Genomic DNA, 17,715 nt, shown 5'->3' on the forward strand with positions numbered 1-17,715 from the left:
CTGCGTTGTTATTCCTCGCTAGGGAAAGTGACGTTTCAAGTGGAAGTGCCTCAAAGTGTGTGTTCCAGGGATTTTGCTGTTTTTCCTTTGTAAATCTCTCAGTTTTATTAAGTAAGTACTCTTATCCTCTTCCCCACACACCACACAATCCCTTTGCGTAGGAAATCCTTTAGGATTGCCTCTCAATTGCCCGGGAAATTGCAATCCTTCTGAGGGCATTCCAAGACACTGACGTCACGCACAAAGAAATCATCTCTTTTGGAGTGTTTATTTCGCGGAAATATTCGTGATTTCACCCGCCAAATGGCTCTGTTATCGCTGGTTGGCAGGATGGGGGTCATTAGGAGGGAAATTGCGTGAAAAATGGACAGATGTCCTGAGCGCAAGAAGGCAGAAAATGAACGTTTCGTGTGTGCTACATTTCGTATGCCTTATATGGAAATCGTTTCTTCGTCAATTTGTCCATATTTTCAACAACACCCGATCGCCAAGTTTGCGATGGGAATTTCGCGACTGACACACGCTCGAAATTACACTCATTCTCTCTGCTTGCACAGTGTTTTTTGCCATCATACACAAAAAACCAGTGGAGAGAGAGAGTGATTCACACTCTTCCGATAGTGCAAAAGTCTCCAAAGCAAAAAGTCTCCAAGACGTGAATTTGTCTGTTTCCACAGGATGTCTTCCAGGAAAACCGCGGGCCGTCGCGCGACGAACAAGAAGCGCGCCCAGAGGGCGACATCGAATGTCTTCGCGATGTTCGATCAGGCGCAGATTGCGGAGTTCAAGGAGGCGTTCAACATGATCGACCAGAATCGCGATGGTTTCGTGGAGAAGGAAGATCTGCACGACATGCTGGCGTCACTGGGCAAGAATCCCACGGATGAGTACCTGGAGGCGATGATGAATGAGGCTCCGGGCCCGATAAACTTCACAATGTTCCTCACGCTGTTCGGGGAGCGCCTGCAGGGCACAGATCCGGAGGACGTGATCAAGAATGCCTTCGGGTGCTTCGACGAGGACAACACGGGCCTCATCTCGGAGGAGCGACTCAGGGAGCTCCTCACCACCATGGGCGATCGCTTCTCGGACGACGATGTGAGTGAATTTTCACAAGAATACGGGAAAATGCTGATTTTTGGGCGGATTTCAGGTGGACGAGATGTTCAGAGAGGCACCAATCAAGGAGGGACTCTTTGACTACTTGGAATTCACGAGGATCCTGAAGCATGGCGCCAAGGACAAGGATGAGCAGTGAATAACAACATCCGAACAGCTCTCAATTGTCTCACATATTTTCTATACACACACGAATTAACATCAGTATTTAATGCACTTTGTAATAGAAAAAAAAAACTGAGAAATCCCTTCAGTCCTTAGGACGAACACCGAAATTTGCATTTTCCCCAACACAAATCGAGAGAATTCATAAAGAAAAAAAACCACTAACAAAACCTTTGCATTGACAAAATAAGACACAATTTTGTTACATGAATTTATATTGGAAGATATTTGTGTATAAGTTTACAGAAATTTCCCCCCATTAAATTTTAAGTTGATACAAAAGGATGTCTTTGAGGAAAAGGATCTCACATTTGTGGAGAAAAGTGAAAAATAACGAGACTGGAGAATGTCAAAGAGCGAAACCTTGTGCCAGCATCCAACTTTTTCCCTTCCAAGAAGCCATAAAAAATGAATTATGGTCGCAAATTCGCACGAGGGTTGATGAAAAGCGGTCGCGAGTGTTCTTTGTCTGGGTGGAAAAATGCGACGCAATAGAAATTCGGAGAATTCTTGCCCACTTGCGGTGGCAATTTCGATGCCCTCCTAAATCCCCGAAATGTGCGCCACATTGACAGCGAATTAAAGATAAGGAGGTGAGAAAGTGTCATTTCCCTTTTTTTCTACACCATCACGAGACAAGTCATTTTGCCGGCTGAGAGAATTGGCGAGTTTTCCGGGAGGCACAGGAATGCTTCAGAGGCCAAGAGTGAATTGCAATTCTCTCGCGAGCACTTCGCGGAGTCGCCGCAGAAGGAACGCACAGACACACTGGCACTGCTCACTCAACCATTGAAGAAAGTCACACAATCGAGGGGCAGCGCAGCGAGCCTGCAACACCTTTCTTCGGCTCTAGAATTGTCATCTTCAGAGGGATTTGTTGTGGAACACTTCAAATGCCAGAGTTTTAACTGGAATTAATCATATCTCAAGTGATCTAACATGCGGTTTCTGATAGTTATCACTATGCAAAGACGATAAGTAAAGCTTGTTCTTCGCTTGTAAGAAGATAAACTCAAATTAGACAAATTGAAGCATTTCCCATATTATTTTGTGTAAAAAAAAAACCTATTTTATTGCTTTTCTAGATTATGTGATTGATTTTAAACAGATTCTGTCGATTAAAGAACCCTCAAAAATCATCAAATTTCTGCTTTACTTAGTTAGATGGCTTTAAAATCCCATTGAGGGACACAACCTTCTCCATTAAATGAAGATGTTTAGGTTTTACGGTGACAGATTGTCAGTTTGCCGACCAACCATAAGTGGTTCTAACGCCCACCTTTATTCTATACAGAGACAGAGCGCAAGACAATTCCAGTGAAGCGTGTATTTCAGCTAGAACATTCAACAGTAACCCGCTTTGGCTGCTATAATCTGCCATTGAAAGGGCTTAAGAGCCAAACATAACCTCAAAAATGCCATATCAGTCCAAAGAGAATGTATTTTGCTTCATAATTTCCGTTGTTCGAGCTTTAAAGTGACAAATTCAGCACCAACTTTATCAGGCTCCAATTTCCCAGGTTCGAAAGGATTAAAATTAGTCTAAGGATTTTTTAAGTTGGATTTATAACCTCACAATTTGATCAGTATTTTTAAAAGCATTTTCCCAAGACAGAAACAAAAAATCAAGACTAAAATCAGTTCTTACGATCTGAAATCTAAGCATTTGAAGCACATTTCAACATTCCTAATTTCCCTGTTCCGCCGAAACTCTGTACTCGAGCGCCCTGATGCGGCGCCCCTCGACTCAACACATCGAGAGGAATGGCAGCGAGTCCGAGGCAAGCACACTCCGGCTGTTTGTCGAGCGGTGAGCTGAACACAGTTGTTGGGAAAAGCGCCGAGTGGAACTGCGCCACAGTCAAAACATCTCGCATTGGCATCATCTCGCACTTGTTTTTCTTGGTCTCTCATTTTCGCCCAGTGAAGTTTGTGTGCCTGCCCGAAATAAGGCTCTGGCAGTGTGGAAGAAGAAAAATCCCTGTGCAATTTTCCTCAGTGCGTCTCACTCGCGCGCGCCTCTTGGGAGAATTTTTACCATCTTTTGCGTCCGGCGACGGAAAAGTGGCCAGGAAGACGTGAACCGGTCTTGACAGCGCGAGAGGGGAAGTGGGCGAGAGAGAGGGTGAATTGAGGACAAAGAGGCAAGATGGTGGTGCATCCGGAAAACCCCAGAATCCATCCCCAATTTTCCACCTGCCGCAGACTCGAGACTCTTTGTCACATTGTGTGAAAAATCCTGCACATTTTTTCAATTGAATTTGTCGAAATTGTTGTGAAATTCAGAGTGAAAAATTTTCGCGAATTTGAAGAGAATTTCTGCCCAGACTTTTCCTGGTCAGCAGAATCAGCCACACACACACGGTGATTGAATTTTCCTGGCCCACAATCCCGAGACAGTGAAGAGTGTGAGGGAAAATCGGATGCAGAGAGAATTCAGTCAGAATTTCTCTTTCGCTCCCAAAAGTGAAAAGTCGATATTTCCACGCCATCATCGTTGAAAATCACAGTGAAAAGTCCACAAGTGTGGGCGGGGGTGAGGAAATTCCCGGAAAGACACATGATAAACATCGAATTTGCTTTCGCATTTTCCTGCATCGCGGCAAAATCACCAAAAAACTCTCTGAGTGGAATTGTAATTTGTGCGTGTGATTCATTCGTTGCCGACAAGAGAGCAAATCAGTGAATAAATAATTGATTAGCTTCTTATCACAGAGTTGGGCAATAAAGTGAATAATCATTGCTGAAGACACTCGATTCCCGTGAGAGTGTTGTGCAGAGCAAACAGCCAAGCGTTGTGCATCTTCTTCGATGGTGTAAACACAGAGAGACAAACACGAGTTGAGGAAGCGGAAGACATCACATCCTGTCCAGGTGTTTGAGCACGCCAAAGAAGTCCCTCCAGAGACAGGTTTTCAGGTAAACATCGCGATTCACCTTTAAATTTAATTAACTCTTGCCAACCAACAAGAATTCCTTCCTTTCTAACGATGAGACTTTTCTACTCAATTTTATAAATAAACTCCACACGAAGCGTGATATAAAAGTATTGCATTACATCTCAATGTTGACGTGTATCGCGGTAACATAAGTTTCTCATGTCTATTTGCACTCTTTGCCGCATCAAATTCACATATAAAGTCATGTCCTTAAACCCCATATTCTTAAGGCATTTAATGCCACCCCCAAAATCGTGACTTTAAATCACTGACACTTGGCCAAGAAGCCCACGATTGAGGCTCGTTGAAGCCAGAAAAGTGGCGACTCCGCCACGGTTAGATGTTAATCTGCATAAATTAAGTCGAAACCACCCACTTCCGGTGGCTATTGTGTAATTTTCGGACTCATATGGGGGGAGCACGAGACCATGAGTCGCTCTAGATCGCTGTGCAAAAATGCTCTGTGAAGGTTAAGCCCAACTCCTTGTGGCTCAAGTGTTGGGCGGATTGTTACACATCCTTTGCATTGTTTACTCATAGCTGCGCTATTTGTCGACGGATTTTCAAGAGTAATGGCGCTTTGGAAAGATAATTTAACAATCTGCAACTCTCTAGAAGATGTAATTTGTATCAGAACACGCCTTGACCTAATTTTAAGGGACTTTCTTTTACAGAATTCTCTGAATTCAGATGCATTTTTTGCCATAAAAATCAGCAGAAGATAGTTTACAACTGTCTAGAACATAAAATTTGTATCAGACTACGTCATTATCTGCTTCAAGGGGGAGATAACACAGTCAGAAGTAGTGTTATTCAAAAAATTATCCCAATTCTTTGGATTTCTCTCGATTTTCACGCATACGCAATAATAAAAATCTTTTTCTAGGTTATGTAACGAATCAGGGACAGATTTAGTGATTAATTCGTAGTCTAGCTCATCAAATCTTATGCTTATGTCAAAAAAATCACTAGTTATTGGAAGAATTAAGTATTTGCATGCAATAAACACTGCAAATTGTATTGAACTCAAACATAACCTCAAAAATAGTCATTTGGACTTGGAATATGTTCATTTCAAACACTTTATGGGCAATTTTAACTATAAATCAGCAATTCTTTATTCAGAACGCTTCCAAACAGAGTCTTTTGAAGATCTTTCAATGATGTTTTTGAGGTTAGGATCGGAAAGAAGCAGTTTTAAGAGGATTTGTGCAGAAATATCGAAGGGAAACTTGAGAGATTCATTAAAATTTGGGAATCAATGTGGAAACAGACTTCAAATTTCATGTTCTAGAAATGTTAGGCATATTATCTCCCCCTTGATTTGTTTTCGACAACATATTCTTTACGTTAAATTGTAAGAAAGAAACATTCTTGACCACGCAAAGGCGCAACACAGCTCAAGACTATGCAAATGTGGGCAAAATAAAATTGCCGACCGTCTTCCGGGGCTCTCTCACATCAATCTCCTGGCCATAGGTCATAGTTGAGGGCGATAATCGGCAAATATTTGGACGGTATTGAATTGTGCTGTGTGTGGCGAAAAGTGACCCAATTCGATGCGCTGCGCATAGGAGGAAGCCAATAAATTCGCGTGATGCACTCGCCAGTGCACTTGCGTCGACCCCCGCCCCTCGGGCAAGGGCGACAGTGTCTGAAAATGTGCACAGAGGGCCTCATGAGGGCGAACGGAGTGACAAGATAAATGGAAATTGCATGTCTAAAGGTCTGCGCGCCATCTGAGACTCCCACAACAACCCTCAATCGCCAGGACGAAGAGGGAAAGAAAGGAAAAAAAGCCCTGCAGAAATATGCCAGACATGAATTTGCCGCACTCAATGTGGAAATTATTGATTTTTCCTCTTCTTCACCATGACAAAATTAAACACACTCACACAGAAGCGCGCCAAATAGATTCGCACACATTTTAAAGCACACCAGCAAAATCAATCACGTCGATTCTATCAATAATTCAGGCCGAAAGCGGACGTCGTCGGAAGGGAAATGGCCTGGAGAGCGAGAGAGAGAGAGAGAGGGAAAAATGACGAGCAAAAAGGCCAGGAATGCTAAATTAATTGGCCGAAAACATTATGGCCAAGTGGGAAAGTGAAATAAAATTCACAAACATTCCCTGGGAAGCTTCATAAAATTGTCGTGTCTCTTTTTGTTTCTTCGCTTTGCTTCCATCTCGTGAGAATTAATTCAAAAGTTTGTGTAATTTTTCTGCCATGTCTCTGCAATTCTCTCGCCGAAGTGCTTCAAAGCATTTGGCGAACAGTGAACAGCAGCAGAACTCGAACACTTTGGCAAAATGGGGTGGCCAAAATCTGTACACCACAATTTGTATAAGAAATCCTTCAGATTTCATGGTTTGTTTATAAATAAAAAAGGAAAGAAAGATAAACAATCAAGTAATAACTGAAATATGACTAAAATCTAACCATAATCTAACTTAAATTTAACCGAAAACTAGCTGAAATTTAACTGCCAATTTTAAATTCACATTTTCATACAATATTTCATGGTTTTCTTCCCCTTAAACTGCACTTTTGCGCATTTTTCTTGATCATAATAATTTCTAACCTAAAATCGTGACAGTTTATATTACAAAAATTGAGGTTATGTTTCATTTTAGCATTATTTCCTAAAATCATGATTTATATTGAGTAAAAATACGCAATTCTATCAATAAAGTGAAAATACTTTCAGTTTAGATGTAAGAATTTCTTCTTTAAGATGTTATTTAGTCTAAAATCAATCACATAACCTAGAAAAATATGTCAAAATTGAGATTTCGATGGAAATTGAATTGCTGTTTATTATATTATTTCCCCCTTGAGCTGACAAAATTCCACTGTCGCTCGAAATTCACTCCTCCAGTGATCAATGTCTTCGGCAAGGCAGTGTTGGCGGCACAGGGAAAATCATTGAACCATTGAATTTCTCACAGATATCATGTATATTTATGCATGTTGAGATATTTGAAGCCACCGCAGACAGAAGTTTTCTAATTTTTTGCGCTCTTTCGCCGTGAAACCCACCTTACTTTCCTGATCCCATAAATCCTCCGGGCAGAACAGAATCTCGCGCGCCAAACGATTAAATATTACAATGCAAAACGGTTTCTAACGCTCCTATTCTTGTTCTTTTTTTTTATTCCTTGTCTTATCTCTGTGCTTGATATTGTTTCTAGTGCGCCTTTTTGCCGTGGCATTGTTGCGCTGAGACACCATTCTGTGTTGGGATTGTTTATGATGAAGTGTTAAGCATTTCTTCGCGCCTTTTCACCATCATTGGAAGATACATGTGAAAACCTTCAGTAAACCACTAACGAGGCGCCCTTGAATTTCACCACATATGCGAATTTTCACATTTAATTGACACTTGGATATGAGAAGATACATTTGGCCATTGTTTAGCTGGTGAAGAGTTTTGAGATTTCTGTCACTCAATGATAAGGATGACTCTTCATCATCTCCAACATTGCTGTTCTGCTCAACTTTCACCATTAATTCCACCGCCAGAGTGTCTTGAAATAGACGCTCAGTATCTCAATTATCTCCCATTGAATTCAGTCGAAATTGCGACAAATGGCTAAATTATGACCACATTAGTGGATTCCGCAGGAATTTACCGTCATCGCCGCTCTTTCTCTGGGTCGTTAAATTAATTTTAGGTTTTGGACAAACGCAAAGTCTAAGAGAAAAGCATCACAACTTGTGCTTAAGTCTGTTTCTCTGGTCCACTGAACTCTCCAACCATTGATCAACTTCTAACCATGAATGACTCATATTTCTCCCACATATTCAACATTGACTGTTGCGTAAGACGTTCAGAAAGTGTGCGAGTTTCATCAGACAATTAAATTTATTGTTTTGCAACTCAATGGGACGATTAGGAAGTCAACATTCGAACACAAACAATGCTGAACAAAGTCAACAAGATGGCTTGAAAGTGCGCCAAAGTGGCCGTTTATGCTCGGAATGACAATTGATCAATGGGCGAAATGATGAATTGCGAGAAGTAATCCGTCAAAAAAAATAGTAAAGACTTCCTCAGTGTGAAGTGACATGGCTTTCGAAGCGGAAGAAAAAGGGAAATTTCGAGGAAAAACACACACACACGCGAAAGGTTAAGAATATAATTAAATGCACCCTTCGTGCATTTCACTCACGAACCCCTGAAACATCTCTCCCCTTCATTCTGCACAAATTCCACTCTTTCTCTCTCTCGCTCTTTGTGATGAGAAGAAATGTTGGCAAGACACTTTGTGAGGGTGAAACAGAATGCACAAGGGTACAAAATCTCATTTATTTCTGCCAAACAGTCGAAGATAAATCCTCCAGGGTTGCAAAAGAACCCCCGAAATCGATATAAATATTGAGTATTTTTGCCAAACAACTTCAAAAGACGTGAAAGTCACTTAAATCCACGCAAATGTGCTAATTTTATGGCCTTTCTTTCGTGCTAATTGCACTGCGAGGCGCGCTTTTCTTTGATTTCCAACCATCAGAAAATTCACCCATAAATGCGTCTTTGAGTGTCGCAAAAAAAAGGGAAAAAGAACACGTAAAGCAATGAAACACTTGAAATAATAATTTAAACAAATAATTGCTCTCTTCACTAATAAACTCTTCGCCGAGTGGCCGCCGCTCAAGTGCAATTTATGTCTATGAAATTATAACATTTCTCCCTTTGCTCTCAATTGCACAGTCTTATCAGAAAAATGCATGGGAAAATAAGATGCTCGAGAGGCAGCAACTTCTTTTCACCCTGCAAGAGCGCCTCTCACAAGTGAGGAGGAATTTAATGAGAAATGAGATAATCTGAGGATGAAAAGAAGAGGTTGAAGACGCTTCTAAACTTTATGGCGACATTTAAAATTGGAGTTTATTAAGTACTGACAGAGGTTTAAGACACCCATGCGTGTCTTCTGGCTGAAAGAAATACCTTTGTTGCTAATTGAGATTCTGAAAATACTGTAATTCTTCCCATTAATGGCAATCAAGGGGCAGATATTATGGTCAGAAGTGGTGTACAGCTTTGTGGAAGTGTTTGGGAATTGTAAGTGGTAAAATATTTACAAAATTTGTATAGAAAAAAGCTTCAATTTCAGCAAATTCAGAGATTTTCTATGTAATTTTACTTAGAATAAATAAATTTTATTGCTTTTCTAGGTTATGTGATTGATTTTAAACAGATTTTGTCGATTTAATAACCCTCAAAGTCATCAAATTTGTGTTTAAGCTGGGATTATTTCTCGTTTTCTCCACTGAATTGAGCATTTTTGATCGAAAAACACTTGATATTGATTGAGAAAAAGCCCTAAAGTCAATCATAACCTCAAAAAATCCAATTTCAGTCTAGAAGAACGTTTTTTATTTAGTTATTTTTGTGGTTTTTGCTCTAAAGTGATAAATTCAACTATATTTACTAATTTTTAGGGGTTTATAAAGGTCTAAATTAGCCCAAAAATGATTTAAAAGTCCAAATCATAACCTAACAATTTGAGGAACAATTGACGGAATCTAAAAAGTATAATGAAAAATACGTTTTAAGACGTTCAGAAGTGTGTGAAGTGTTGAAGATTCTGCAGAGGAATTGTCAAAAGTGTCAAAAAGTCATGTACAGATTTCAAGGCATATTATCTCTCCCTTGATGGTGATATTGTAACCATAATTTCCCCACCAGTCATAATACAGTGAGGAATTTCAACAATTAGTGCCATAGAATTTTCAATTGAGCAAATAAATTCTCTATAGCGCAATTAAGGAGGGAAAAGAAGTGTGATAAAACAATTTTCAAGAGTTGAATTCACAGTTTCTTCTCATCGGCACTTGAGACGCGCGATCTCAGCGTGTCTCAAGTGAAAATTATTTTGATAATTGATTTGTCAGTTGAAGAATTGAACCCAAGAACGGAACTTCCGAGTGGATCTTATCAAATTTAACCACCAAGTGAATCTCCGCCCGAGTTTAAATTCCATTATAGAAATATCTCAACTTAAATTTAATTCCTTCCATCACCACCTACAACTTCTTGGCTTCGTCGCTCCAAATTGGTGTGTTTTTTCTTCATGTTCTCTCGCGATGAGTGCACCGTTGGTGATCATTTTGTCGACCAAAATTCCACTTTCATCCTCCCTCGTGTGATTTTTCGGATGGGATTTCAGCCCACAAACGCCGAAATACAAATTATATTTTTAGAGAAAGAGCGAGCGAGAGGAAGAGAGACAGCGCAAAGAGAAGTTCAACCAAGATAAATTGTGTATTAAAGTAAAATGAAACTGTTCCGGATTATGACATGAGTTTTTGAAAATCAACCACGAAAGAGCGAAAAGAGAAGAGAAAAGTCATGAAGAACATCGGCTTTTGATGAATGTTTTCATGTGACACAATCTAAAATTAGATTTTATTATATTTTAAAAACTACTAAAGTGATTGTAAAGAGATTCTTTTTTTCTCCTGTAAAAAAAAAAAGATTCTCAGCAACTCTTCTGCTTCTATTTGTCCACTTTTTTCTCTCTCTCTCTTCCCGAACACAGAGAAAATGTGGTTAATTTAACGCTCCAATTCATCTGTGCATTCCGAAACGTACCAAAGTGCCTTTTTGGCCCCGAAATAAAAAAAAGTCCAACGCATAAAGAACGATTTTCACCCATTTTCTCTCTCTCTGGCGCTCTTTCACCCAAAAATTTTCAATGGACACAATTTCGGGCACAAAAAGAACAGCGATTGTAGAACCAACAGTTAGAGCAATTTGTCATTCATCAATTTGGTGGAGCTTTTTTTCCGCAGCAAACCGTCATAAAGCAGTCATTCAGCACATCATCAGCCTCTCGAGCAGTCCGGAAATTAGACCAATAAGAATTCACAAAAATCTTGACGGAAATTATTAGTTCATTAGCCAATAACAGAGTTGATAGAGAAGCACTAAATCGATTGAAGATGGCCTGTTAAATACTTCAGACACTTCTGAATGCCATTAAATGCATTTTTCTTAGCTTTTTCAATTGTAACAGATTGTAAGAAATTATTTTAATGCCTCAAGATTTGTTCATGACAAATTTCTGCATGAATTTCCTTATTTTTTATCAAATTGTGAGGTTATGAAACTCATTTTAATCCTTTCTAACCGGAAAATGAGTAATTTTTTTGAATTGTGAGGTTATGAATCCCGCTTAAAAATTCCTCTTCGACTAATTTGAACCCTTTCAAGCCTGGAAATAAGTAAATGTGGCGAATCTTATAATGTTTCTACTAGAAATTGAGGTTAAATAACTAAGCAGACATTCTTCTACACTAAAATAAAGTTTTTTGAGGTTATGATTGACTTTTAAGCTTTTTTCTCAACCAATATGAAGTTATTTTGAACAACAAAGACGGAAATCTGCCAAGAAAAAGCGAAATTTTTCCAGTTTAAACACAAATTCAATGATTTTATCAATCACATAACCTATAAAAGTATAATAAAATCGATTTTCTAAGCTAAATAATTTAGCAAAGAGTCTCTATTTGTTGAAAGAGAATCTTTTGCAATGCAATCTATTGTTAATCTCCTCTCTAGAAGAGTCTCAACTCTGTTCACTTTACGCAAAATGCTAAAATTAATGCGTTAAATCAATCGATTTTCTTATTTTCTCCTCATCTTCTCACACTCACGACGAAAACTCTTCTCAGCACACGTGAATTTAACGGTGAGTCTCGCAGACACAGAGTTTAATGAGAGTATTAAAAAAAGAAAGGCAAGAAACTTTAATTACAATAAAAAAACAATCTTTCCTTCGCCATCGCGCCATTATAATTGAAACATTCCTAACAGAAGTTCCTCTCGCTAAGACAAACTCCTGCTGAGATTCATATCAGAATATACATACATAAGATGGGAATTATGCACCAAGAATTACGCACTTCATTGCAGAAACTCCGTGCGAAATCACTTCCTTCCTTCTCTTAAAGAGAACGAAGATTGTGTTCTAGAACGCAATTTACTCATTACATCTTCGCATTCTGAGTGTGCGTTTGTGTCTCTTTTTTTCTTTCAATCAATCCCAGACATTTTCATCACGAAAATATGTTAGTCATTCTCCAACGGAAAATCATATGTAATTTTCAGCAATTGTTTTGGACTCGCGTGAACTTTCTGTAATTTACGAGATGGAAAAAAATAAACATTCTCTCGTGATTCCCAAATCCGGCTTCTCTACAGAAGATAATCGAAACGTTTAATTTCAAGGCAATAAAAGAGGAAAAATTCACCACAAAAATCTCCGTAAAGTCCAGCATTAAAAGTCCATTAGATGCGGAGATGTCCAGTGAAATGCCTTTCACGTGTGTGTCACCTGAATTTCCCACGCAGGTGCATGCGTACTGGCGCGCTTTTCTCAATAATTAAATGTCGCACAACTCGAGAATTCAACTGGGAAATTGACCCACAAAAACATCTCTTTGACGAAACACTTCAGAAGCATAATAAATCGGAATTAATTCAACTCTGAATTCAAAACAAGGGGTAAATCACTCGCAAGTTGAGACCTTGTGATCATTTTTTTTCTATTATTTGTGATTGTCAATCTCAAATTTTTATTATTTGATACAAAATTCCGATTATTTTTTGATTATTTGTCATTTAAATTCAAATTTTGATTATTTCATACAAAATTCTGGTTATTATTTGATTATTTTCTGAATATTCAATCAAAATTTTAATATAATTGAATAATTGTGAATATTCTGATTCATTATTTAATTCAGAAATTGATTATTTCTTGGATTATTTCGTAATTTTACTATTTAGAATATTTAGAATTTTAATATTTATCATTTTTACTTAGAAAAAAATAATTTTTATATTTATTTATTCAAATTTTGATTATTTTGTAATTTTACTTGGGAAAATAATAATTTTTTAATTCAAAATTTGATTATTTTGTAATTTTACTGGAGAAAATAATATTTTTTTATTATTTAATTCAGGATTTTAATTTTTTTATCATTTTACTTGGGAAAATAATTATTTTTCATTATTTAATTCAGAATTTTATTATTTTGTAATTTTACTTTGTAAAATAAACATTTTTTAAAATTACTTAATTCGGAATTTGATTATTTTGTAATTTTACTTGGGAAAATAATAATTTTTCATTATTTAATTCAGAATTTGCTTATTTGTAATTTTACTTGGGAAAATAATAATTTTTTGAATATTTTACTCAAATATTTGATTATTTGATTAGAGAACATTAAGTTTCCTCAAAGATCGCCTTTTGATTTGCCCCTTGAATCAAAAGGCAAAGATGGAATCTTCGAGGCGCTTGAGTGGAAATGCTGCTGTTTTGCCTCATGACAAGACATAAACATATTGCAGTCTTTCTTTAATCTTTCGCTCTCTCTCTCTCGAGAGTGAATCTTCTCTGCGCTATTTTTCCAACAATTGATTTCAACATACAATTTAATTTACACACTCTCAATAAAGCGTGTGCCGGAGAAAATGGCAAAATTCAATTGGTCACGTAATGGTGCCAATATTAAATGATCAAGAGTGTGAACATGTGAATTTTATTACAATTAAATTAAGGCGATACTTTAGATGTCGAATCACGACGGAATATTAGTTAATTAACGCCAAAGAGTGACTCACTTCCAAGCCATCTATTAATTGATTTCACGTGCTCAAAATATTCATCATAAACATATACAAAAAGCCCCACATTTCCGGTGTGGGCAAAGCTAAACACTGAATATTCGGGATCATACAGAACAATATGCGTAAGAAGAAAAAAAACATAAGATGCTGACCATCTTTCGTGTCTTGTGCGCGAATTAATTGCGAAATTCCATTAACTGAAGGAATTTCTCTATTATAAATAGATCATTTGCGAATTATTCTCCAATCAGTGTGGCTATTTTCAGCCTCTTTCTCTCTCTCTCTCACTTCTTCACTCTGTTCTGGTGACAATCCAAGAAAACTCACGAAAGTCGTGACTTGAGTGCAATTCACGATTTTCGCGCTCTGGAGGTGCCTTTTACACTTCATCTCAAGACGTTTCTCTCTCTTTTCTCTATTTTGCGACATTTGCACTCGACCAAATCGCGCGATATCAGGAGTTTTGGCGTGGAAAATTCAGATGCAGCATTTCTCTGCCTTTGGATTCTCCTGAGTGCAATCACTTTAAGCATGTTAGATTTCTAGCATCCTCCCCACCCACATTGATGGCTGTGCGAAGTTCCAATTTCTGAGCCCGCGCGCGCGCGCGCTCCAGAATGCAAATTTCACCCTGAATTTCTGATTGTCGTTGATTCATCACCATAACTTTTTTCCCCTTGTCCGCCATCGCCTGACAACTTGATTGTGTTATAAGCGCTTTAAATGCAATTTGTATGCCAAAGTGTTGCCGGCCGGGTGGCGAGAGAGCAAAACAAATCGAGCACAGAGTGGAAAAGTTCAGGCAACCCGCCTTGAAAAAAGCCAGCCACGGTCTCATTAATCACCTGATTATTTGAAGGTGTGACGCGGCACTCGGATGACCCACATTCGTGACCCGAAATGGTAACATTTCCGCCCCAGAGGCCACCCACAAGCGGGCAGCCCTTGAGGCCGAAAAAAATGCTAAACAACCGACACGCGGAGCATCGATTTGTCCAAACTACACACAGTCAACTTCAAGGGGGAGATATTAGAGTGTTTGGGAAACTCAGAGCGATTACAGACTTGCTGGTGATCCACGAGAGTTGGTTGACCCATAAAACGCGACTGATCCCTCGATATATCGAGCGTTCAACCGATATTTATGGGATTCCCGACAACAGCGCGATCAGCCGAAGTTTGCCGAATTATTTGACAGCTCAAAACGCACAAAATGGCGGATATCTTGCGAATGAGATCTCAAAACCATTAAATTCTTCTGCAAATCTTCCATTTTCGCAATTTTAACGTGAAATACAAGGTGAAATATTACGCTTTCCACAAAATAAACAAATCAATTGACAGCTGAACACACGAAGCAAAATTGTCGCTAGTGTCGACTAAGAAGAATAACCTCTGAGTGAGTACAGCGCCAGTTTAGCCACGAATTATGGGTGATCCATATTTGAGTGTTTAAAGGTGCAGATCAACCACGACTTATCGCTGATCTAACCTTTACACACTCAAAGCTCATCCACGGAAGAATGATCCCAGTTTCCGTCGATTTGAGAATAATCCACAAGTCTGTAATCGCTCTTAGGACCCTTCTTGAGACGCAAAGAAATCCTAGACAACAGATTACGATACGGAGAAATTGTGAAAGTGAGAGGAAATGGTGTACGCGGAGTTGAGACACACGAGCTTCCCTTGATTGACTTTTCTCGTCCTCCCACTTTTGTATGAAAAATCTATACTTTGATGTGAAAATATTGCCCACAATTAACCCCGTGACCTATTTATGACTCCCACATTGTCTTTGGTGGAATAATATAATGTTTATGGTCATTATTCAATTGAACCCGGAGAGTCAGTGGGGAAAAACATGATGTTGTATGACAAAATTGCCAATGCAGATCATCAATGAATCTATCTATTCGATCTCTCTCTCAATTGAACTCCATCGTCAATTGAGTGACGCCAAAATTATCATCAAAATCACATTGACAAGCCAAAAGGATGAGTCCACAATGCAAATTGAACAGGCAATCAAGTGACTCCAATTGAATATTCATTTCCCTCCCTCTCGACAGGGGAAGTCTAGAATTTTTGGGGCAGAAGTTTTTGATATTTAATTATAACATTCCTGCGATGTCTTGAGGGAGAAAATGAGGGCGAAAGACGCGACATCAGTGGTGGAGTGGCGAAAAAACATGGATCGTAAATTGTATGGCACGAAAATGTAATAAATTGTGGCCTTGCACCCTATTTTCTCTCTACCTACACTCTCCAAACGCATGTTAGTCGCGTCTTTTGAGCCACCCTCAACAGCCCAAACACGCAATTTCTTTTTGAGGAGGGAAAATCGATTCATTTTCCCGCCACTTCACAATATAGACTTTCACTTGAAATTTTTGCATACATCGCGCATCCACCGCGGATTATATATAACGCCAAAGCCGGAAGATAAACACAGAGCAGAAGATTATTTATCTGAAATCACATAAATAGATTTTCACGGATGGCCCGAGCGATAAAGCACAAGCGAGAAGAGGCAGCAATTTGAGTAGTTGCGCGATGCACTGAGAGAAAAGCCGGTTGTGCAACTAGAATGACAGCTGTCAAGTTTAAGTGCTTTTGACAGCTGTCAGAGGAGTTAGTACGAAATAAGCTCGCGCAACGGTTTTACAGGTCATCGACGAAGAAGCTGCGCGCGAGAAATCAGTGAAATATGTCATTATCCAAATAAACAAAGAGCGTTTATTTACCGAGTTCTTCAGTTCAATAGACATTTTCTATGGGTTGTTTCACAATTTTTGAAGAGCATCTTCGCAGCTTCAACAGCAAAATCTCATGTTTTTCCTCTTCTCTTCTCTATTTCCAGATGATGATGATGATGATCCAACATTGAGGGACAATTCACAGCGGCAATAGTCATTATTAATGTATTCACATAATTATGAGAGTATAAAAATTGTGCTGTAATTATTAACTTTATATGAAATAATACACTGTGCTAGTTGTTTTTTGCATGACGCTGGAAAATTGCGCGCGAAACTGACGAAAAAAAAGCAGAAGAAAATTGTATTGTGAGAGAGAAATTGGAGAAAAACAGTGCTAAAACCGTTTCTTTTGTCCCCCCAAAACCGTGATATTTTGTACGAAGACGAACCCAAAACACGCGCATTGCCACCAAAAAAAAAAGGAAAAGGAATGGGCAAATAGAGATTTGGCGAAGAACTATAGGTGTTAAGGCAATCATTTTTGTAACAAGAAGTGTGATTTGTGATATTTCGGACTGAGTCTCTTTATTCGGTTCTATCATTTTCTTCATTCTCTTCCACCCCGAAATGAAAAGTGAATAAGTGAAATTCTCCGCATAATCAGGCAGTGATATTTTTGCTATATGATAAATTGAGTGTCAAAAGTGCTAAAAAAGAAAAGGAAAAGAAACGACATAAAATCTTTTTTAATTATAGCAGAAGATTAATTTTTTTGCGCATGGAAACATTGAGGAGAGAGAGATAAGATTGCGAGAATAATCTGTGCATAACTTAGAGAAAACAAGTGTATTTTTTTCCGTGTAACAAAGTTGCGATTCGCCAAAATGCTGTCCTACATGTTGCCAGTGGAGGAGAAGTCTCCGTCACCGCGAAATCTCAACTTGAGCCTCAATCTCAATCGCAATGGCGCCAACCAGCAGATCATCGACGAGACGTCCAAGCTGTTGGCCAGCGAGAGCACCGATCATCGCGAGATCAACGGCGATCACAGCCTGATCAAGGAGGACTCCTTCGATTCCGACGCATCCTCGAAGAAGATCAAGATGGGAAAGCTGACAACGACTAAGAACGTCCCCCTAAAGAGGTGA

At 38.8% G+C, this 17,715-nt stretch overlaps 2 protein-coding genes across 2 annotated transcripts in view; both read left to right on the top strand.

Annotated features, from left to right (window-relative positions):
• The first annotated feature begins 2 nt into the window (after positions 1-2).
• LOC132263527 (myosin regulatory light chain sqh) lies at positions 3-2,428 on the top strand. Its single transcript, XM_059763321.1, has 3 exons — positions 3-111; positions 678-1,098; positions 1,154-2,428. The coding sequence occupies exons 2-3, from the start codon at positions 679-681 to the stop codon at positions 1,256-1,258; spliced, it is 525 nt and encodes a 174-aa protein (XP_059619304.1). The 5' UTR covers positions 3-111; position 678; the 3' UTR covers positions 1,259-2,428.
• A 665-nt stretch (positions 2,429-3,093) lies between these two features.
• LOC132263156 (uncharacterized) overlaps positions 3,094-17,715 on the top strand; it is a 47,008-nt gene continuing 32,386 nt past the window's right edge. The window contains exons 1-2 of the mRNA XM_059762770.1: positions 3,094-4,203; positions 16,729-17,711. Of these exons, the coding sequence (XP_059618753.1) occupies positions 17,452-17,711 (260 nt within the window). The 5' untranslated portion in view covers positions 3,094-4,203; positions 16,729-17,451. The remainder of the gene's footprint in view (positions 4,204-16,728; positions 17,712-17,715) is intronic.

The sequence above is a fragment of the Phlebotomus argentipes genome, unplaced genomic scaffold (assembly GCF_947086385.1).
Source record: "Phlebotomus argentipes unplaced genomic scaffold, Phlebotomus argentipes genome assembly contig_15, whole genome shotgun sequence".
Taxonomy (NCBI): domain Eukaryota; kingdom Metazoa; phylum Arthropoda; class Insecta; order Diptera; family Psychodidae; genus Phlebotomus; species Phlebotomus argentipes.